This window comes from Pangasianodon hypophthalmus, chromosome 28 (genome assembly GCF_027358585.1).
Source record: "Pangasianodon hypophthalmus isolate fPanHyp1 chromosome 28, fPanHyp1.pri, whole genome shotgun sequence".
Taxonomy (NCBI): Eukaryota; Metazoa; Chordata; class Actinopteri; order Siluriformes; family Pangasiidae; genus Pangasianodon; species Pangasianodon hypophthalmus.
Window position 1 is genome coordinate 16,379,249 of NC_069737.1, and position 7,500 is coordinate 16,386,748.

A 7,500-nucleotide genomic window follows, 5' to 3' on the forward strand; every position below is an offset into this window, starting at 1 on the left:
CTCACACTCGTCCATCTTCTCTTTAACACTCGCTTTAACATCTCGGCTTTTCCGTCATTCCACCTCGGCTTCGCTCTCGCTCCAGCTCCGTTTGTGTTTCGCTCCAGCGCACTGACGCATGACTTCCAGTTGGGTTCTGTTTGTTTTTTTCTTTTCTTTTCTCTCCTTCGTAGTAAACGTGTGTGAGGACTCGGTGTCGTGTCGTGTGCTGTTCATGTCATTCGTGCGTTTTATTATCATTATTTATTTATTTATTCGTGCAGCTTTGTCATGTGCTTTTATCGTTTCTCCATCTGATATTTTATTTTCCTGAACAGATTTTTAATAAATATTCTGTATCTCTGTTACAGGAGGAGTTGTGATGTAATAGTCTGTTAGAACGTTAGCGTTAGCGTAGAATTAGCGTCAGTTCAGACTTGTTTTCAGCGTCCGTGTGTCCGGCAATCCTCACATGTTTTCGAAATCAAAGCGAATCGATTATTCACGGTTTGAAATTCCTTTACTCGGCTAGCGTTAGCTTAGCCCTGGAGCGTTAGCGTTATCCTCCCCATGTAATGTTTATCATTAGCTTGGACTGTAGCGTTAGCCTACGTCAATAGGATTAGCCAGCGTCTCTGGCGTTAGCTTTAACGCTAACTTATAGCCGTTAGCATCGCTGTGTGGCGTTAGCGTATACCTATAGATTTAGCTTATGCCCTTTTATATATATTTTGGTTAAAATATTTAAATGAATTTAAAATGTTTGCGTTTCTGTTCTGAGACTTCACTTTGCCGGACACGTTGGTGCTGTAAATGCAGAGATTAGCGTCGCTGTAGCTTTAGCGTAGCTAGTCGTGTTTGTGTGTGGTTCAGAGAGACAGTGTTTTGCAGGCATTAGCTTTAGCATTAGTTTTAGCATTAGCCTTAGCTTAGCAGTGCAGCCCTCATGTTCATCCACACGTCTGACACTACGTGAAAACAGTAAAGAATATTTAGAGAACGTACTTCGTAACTGAGCAACCCCCATAGCTATGACAACGTTTTACCGGTTACTATGGTAACTAGCCGCACCCTCTCAGCAGGATTGCTAGCCCAATAGTGCTTAGCAGCGAAATATTGTGACCCGAGAGTAAACAATTATTGTTAAAATAAAATTAATTTTAACAACCGCAAATTAAATACGTCCTGCATGAAATCGGGATTAATTTATTCGGGTTATGAGGAAAATCTCCCGTCCAATCAGAGCGCAGGAGGCGGGATTTGTTTACAACATGGCTGAGGAAAGGACAACGCGACCGTTTTCTCTTCAGTACGCGTTTTACAGTGACAGACATTTTAAGCGAGGTTGCTCCACCCCCTTTAGGTCACACCCCCTTTAGGCCACACCCCCTTAAGCCACATCTCCTTTGTGCCATGCCCTTTGTAGGTCGGCCACGCCCCCCTCTTTTTTATGTAGATGGAATTGTAGCAGGAAGCTGCCTTTAGAACTGAGATAGCAGACGTAAAGGAAGTGGGCGTGGTCTAACAGGAAACAGCTAGCTGCGTTAGCTTCGCGCTAACCCCGGCGTGATGACGGACTGCGTTCAGGGGACGATTCGCTGTCAGAGCGCTGATGATGATGATGATGATGATGATGAAGGCTGCAGGCTAAGCGCACGGGGAGTGAGTGATGGTGAAAGACGACTGTGTGTCTTTTATCTCTCCGTTTCCTCCTCCTCCTCCTGGTTTCCTCCCTCTCTCCCTCCGCATGCTCGCTCTCCCATCCCCCGCATCGACCTCCTTTTCTTTTCATTTCCTATATTTATATCTGACTTGTGCTCTGTTTCTTCCTTGTGTTTCTTTTCTCTATGCACCTTTTAAGCACTCATATTAACCATCCTTGCTACCGCCTAGACCAGTTAAGTAAAAAAACAGAACAGATTAATGATGATGATGATAATTCTTTAAAAAAAATAAAAAGTTAAGTAGGAGATGATTAAAGGGGGAGAGTCAATAAATGCTGAAGAAAATGCTAATGGCTAGTTTTCTGTCAATGGTAATGCTAATGCTAAGATTTTGGACGTGGTTAATGTTGTGGTGATGATGTGCTGGTGGTCGAGTGTGTGTGTGAGAGAGTGTGTGTGTGAGAGAGTGTGTGTGTGAGAGAGTGTGTGTGTGAGAGAGTGTGTGTGTGAGAGAGTGTGTGTGTGAGAGTGTGTGTGAGAGTGTGTGTGAGAGTGTGTGTGAGAGAGTGTGTGAGAGAGTGTGTGAGAGAGTGTGTGAGAGAGTGTGTGAAACTGAACTGCGTGTTTAGGAGTGTATAAACGTGTGTGTGTGTATAGATGTGTGTATAGATGTGTGTAGGTGTGTATAATGGTGCGTGCGTGTGTGTGTGTGTGCGTGCGTGTGTGTGTGCGTGCGTGTGTGTGTGCGTGCGTGTGTGTGTGTGTGTGTGTGTGTGTGTGTGTGTGTGTGCGGTCCCCGCAGGGCGGCGGAGGAGGCGATCCTGTCGGAGGCGGATGACAGCAGTCCCGGGACGGAGTGGGAGCGCGTGGCGCGACTCTGCGACTTCAACCCCAAATCCAGCAAACAGGCCAAAGACGTGTCCCGCATGCGCTCGGTCCTCATCTCACTGAAACAGGCCCCGCTCGTCCGCTAGAGCTCACACACACACACACACACACACACACTCGCCTCGCACACAAACAAGCCGGACCTACCGCGGCTCCCAGCGTCCCCGTGGGCCGCATCACTTCCTGTCTGCGCTCACCGAACGTCTCGTACCTGTTAAATATATACGTATATAAATATCATGATAAAATATATATAAAATATTAACAACACATTAACTCCCAGCAGCCCCTGGGGCAGATCTCTTCCTCTCCGAGTAACGACGCACACACACACACACACGCACACTCTCTCACACACACTCCATCTATAAATATATCCATGTGTAATAATGATGATCTTCACGTTATTGTTTGTTTATTTTACGGACCAAACTCCAGCATCGTGTTTCCATTTACTGCCCCGTGTGTGTGTGTGTGTGTGTGTGTGTGTGTGTGTGTGTGTGGGGATTATCCAATCTATGCAGGAATGAAGTATAAACACAGTGTGTGTGTATATGTGTGTTATAAATGTTTGATGTTGTGTGTGTGTGTGTGTGTGTGTGTGTGTTAAAAACACCGGACCAGTGTACACTTCACAGCTAGTTGTTCAGAACTGCACCTTGGTTCTTCTCCTTCTTGTTGTTGTTTTTGATTCTGATTCTGATTAAATGTGGATGAAACTTGGACATTTTTTATCTTTCGTCCGTCTTTTTTTCCCCTCCGTTATTAAACGAAACATCAAACACATCGCAAACATTTCACTGTAAACGTATTTAACATAGTCTCAGGTGCTAAAGGTTTTTTTTCCTTTAGTACACTGCTTTTGTACACAGATAGTGTTTATATACGCACAGTGTTCATGGAAAACAGTGTAACACACACACACACACACACACAGTGTAGCTGTACAGAGGCAAAGCTCAGTGCAGATGAGACACACACACACACACACACACAGCACTCTGTGGATCGTCGTGCTCCTGACGCTCTGGTGTCACACTGCAGGTAGGAACTTTATTTTTCTGAAGATAGAACAATAATATCACGGCATTAAACAGGATTACAATTTTAGCTGTCAAAAGTATGTGCACCCCTGACCATCTCACCCATATGTGGTTCTTCTCCAAACTGTTTCCACAAAGTCTGAAGCACACAGTTGTATAGAGCGTCTCTGTGTGCTGTAGCTTTACAGTTTCCCTTCACTGGAACTAAGAGACTCAAACCTGTTCCAGCATGACAATGCCCCTGTGCACAAAGCGAGCTCCATGAAGACATGGTGTGTGAAGGTTGGAGTGGAAGAACTCGAGTGTCCTGCACAGAGCCCTGACCTCAACCCCACTGAACACCTTTGGGATGAACTGGAACACCGACTGAACCCCAGACCTCCTCGACATCCCAACATCAGCGCCTGACCTCACTAATGCTCTTGTAGCTGAATGAACACAAATCCCCACAGCCACGCTCCAACATCTAGTGGAAAGCCTTCGCAGAAGAGTGGAGCTCATTATAACAGCAAACACACGAGGAATAAATCTGGAATGAGACGTTCAACAAGCTCATATGGGTGTGATGGTCACGGGTGCACAAACTTTTGGACATATGGCGTATATATATATATATATGTTTTTTTTTTTTTTTTTATAAATGACAGTGTATTGATTTCATGTTAAAGGTGCATGTAGTAAAACATCACACACATTTCTGTGACGGTGCTTTATCCAGAGCACTGCGTCACCTGCCACTCTGAGCGATACAGATGTACTGACTTGAGTTTTTATGTGAAGCAGAACATTCGAACAAGTCAAAGCTGTGTACAGACTGTGTTTACAGACCTGTAACCTGTTACACCTGTCCAGGTGCAACATCATTAATCCACTTCCAGCTTCATCCCCTTCACCTGTGAGCAGTTACTCCATCTTGGAAAGACACGGCCAGTGTTTATTCTGGTTTTACTGCGCTGCTTGTCGTTACGTTTTCTGGAAACACAGTGGGGTTTTTTCGCTCACAGAAGAATTACCTGGCTGCGCTGGGCACTTACCGATTTCAGCCATGATTTTTATTTTTTTTTTCCAAACATACCAGGATTGGGGTGGAGTGAAGGGGCGTGTCTATAAAATGACTGACAGAAGGCCCATGTAAAGTTTTCCGAATGGGTTTCTCTGCCAGTTAAACAATTATTTTTTTAAATCATGTTCTGCTTATTACAGGTTATTTGTACTAGTAAAAAATTAAAAAAAAACTTTAAACCTTTTCACCTTTAATATTTTTTAGGAGTTATATTAAATTCATACCCACCATCGTCACTTCACACTTGCTAATATATAGCAATTTACACCGTGGCTGTGTCTCAAATCACACACGATGCACTTAATTTTTAAAGGAAGCTTACACTTTGAGACATTAAATATGTTTATGTTGGAATCCAGTGTAGAATAATGGAGCAGGCACTGGGTTAAAAGTCCCAGAATGCAATGCAGAGAGCTGCACAGACTAGAAGGACTAAAGCGCCCCTGCGTTGCTCTCTTTAGGTAGAGATGAAGCGAGGGATTGTCGCACGGCATTGTGGGTAGCAAACCACTGACCGACATGTCCGAGAAGTTTCAGCTTAAAAAAGTCGACTTAAGAGAGCAAAGAGATGAAAGTCAAAGAGCAGATCTTGTTCAATGTTCTAAAACAACACACAAAGTACACACAAAGCACACAAAGTATGATATTTATTTATTTATTTATTTATTTGTGTTCCTCTGACGTTTTAATGGATGTTATGAAGTTGTGTGAAGTTGTCATCTCGAGAGTAAATTGTGATGTTGTTACAGGATGTACCCTCTAGATGGCAGTCAAACACCACAACAACATGCATTTACACATTAACAGAAAAAAATCACTGCAAGATAAACAAATCAATAATTAATAAATGTCCTAATGAACAAACAAACAGGCAAGTGCCATGAAAAACCATTCTTCACTATTGTGAAGGTAAAATCCTGTTTTCTTTTTGGGCTCATTTTATTTTTACGTGGGTTAGAAAATGGCTGCTGTTGCATTACCTTGCCTGAATGTTTTCATTATAGCGCAAGACTTCATGTTCATAGTCCACAGTCAAACACACACACACACACACACACACACAGCCATGAGAATCGTCATGCTCCTGACTCTCTGCTGTTGCACTGCACGTAGGAACCGTTTTAAAAATATTTTTGGAACAACAGCGATATGTTCTCAGCTTTCCGTGCTCAGCTCAGTTTAGTAATGATCATGAAAAAATGATTTTTAAGATCATATTTATATTACAGAAATGATAAAAGCAGAGTGTGCACTAAATTTTCACACTACATACAGAATCCCTGGCGCTTTCACGCCACACGGCTTTACTCCCTCGTGATCAGACGCTCGGCGTTGTAGCTGTGTGTACGCTACTCGATCTTTAACCTACAGAGATCCCTGATGGTGCGCACCTGATCCCACTGTCTCACAGAACACGAGAGCTGTCCATCAGGTGACGTTCTTCTTCCTGCACATCCACCATTAGAGCATAGAACAATAATTGAGTGTATGGTGGCCTCCAGGGGTCAGAGGTCATCAGGGGTCACAGTTTCACCATCACATGCTCCACTGAACCTCAGTTTGCTGGAGGTTGTTTCCACCTCACGGTGCCCTGGATGGAGAGAAACCAGACGCAGGCGGCAGTCGGTCACTCGGCCTCCTTCTTCTTTCCTGCTGCTGCTGCTGAACTTCACCAGGGGAATTACCGCTGCGTCTACGAGAACCTGCTGAACATCACAGCAGACGTGATTACGGGAGAGATTAGTGAGCTTTCTGGGTCTTATGTTCAGGTTTTCACCTCCGAGAGCCACTTTCTCTCCATCACAGTTACAGGTTTGTGTAACAGTCTGAATGCATTAACAGTCATCACCGAGTCACCTCTCCGAGAGGTATACTATATTACATTATTATTATATTACAACTTAATACCACTGCGGATCCTGATTGGTCAGAAGGTGTTGATTAATTCTCTATAACAGCAGCTCTGACAGTAGCGCAGGTTTATATTAATGCACTCGTTCTGATACGTTATGGTTTCTATAGCAACAGCTCATTCACAGGGACGTGTACAGTGAACACTCCACTGATAATAAACAGATTAAAAAATGCATGTAATCATTGATCTGGTGAAGTTTTCTGTAAGGAGATCTTTATGTAACATTTAAGGAAGGAGTCTCCAGTGTTAGTGCTTCGAGGAGTTTATGCTTCTTTGCGGTTTCTCAGTAAGATGAAGAGCTGCGTTTTTCTCTTATTAACTTGAAGAGAGAATAAAGAACAAAGAGAAGGTGGTGAGGGAACAAGTGTTTATAGCTGCTATAACGTAAGTGACAACAGGAACTAACTCGTTTCACAGTCATTAAATGTAACTATAAATGGGTTTTAAAAAGTATGATGTCATTCATTAATAAATGAGAAACTGTAATACTTCGCAAACTGCAGTGGTATAAGAGGAATAAATCACATGGGGACGTGCTCCTGTGGGAAAAGAATCAACTCCGGGTGGTAACAGTAACTGTGTTGATTGTTTTTCTCTAACTGCACACCCTGTTGTGTTTTATTCCTTACACATGACTGTGTATCATGGCACTGTGTGAGTGTGTGAGGACTGAGTGGCGAATAATAAAGAATATTGTGTTTGTTTTCAGGCCCCCAGAGGGAAGCAGCGCTCCAGTATGAGAACATAAAGAGGTCTGAAGCTCTGAAGACTCGGGGATTTAGTGAGAGACTTCATTTCATCATAATCCCAAAACGTTCTACACCGTTACACACGTCATCATTTAGATTTTACAGCAACACAACTGTAACTTTTATGTTGTGTTACTCAATATATCACTAACATTAGCTTAATTATGAGTGACTGGTGGAAACTGGGTGCAGTTTTTCT

At 43.2% G+C, this 7,500-nt stretch overlaps 1 protein-coding gene across 3 annotated transcripts in view; it reads left to right on the plus strand.

The window, feature by feature from the left end:
- Positions 1 to 3,256, plus strand: part of clta (clathrin, light chain A) — a 13,136-nt gene extending 9,880 nt beyond the window's left edge. For 2 of the 3 annotated variants that reach the window (XM_053231003.1, XM_053231004.1), the window contains one exon: positions 2,446 to 3,256. In XM_053231003.1, coding sequence (XP_053086978.1) covers positions 2,446 to 2,617 — 172 coding nt within the window. In that variant the 3' untranslated portion in view covers positions 2,618 to 3,256. Of the gene's footprint in view, positions 1 to 1,840; positions 1,877 to 2,445 lie in introns of all 3 variants that reach the window. The other variant, XM_053231002.1, reaches the window with a different exon arrangement.
- Positions 3,257 to 7,500: the final 4,244 nt, after the last annotated feature.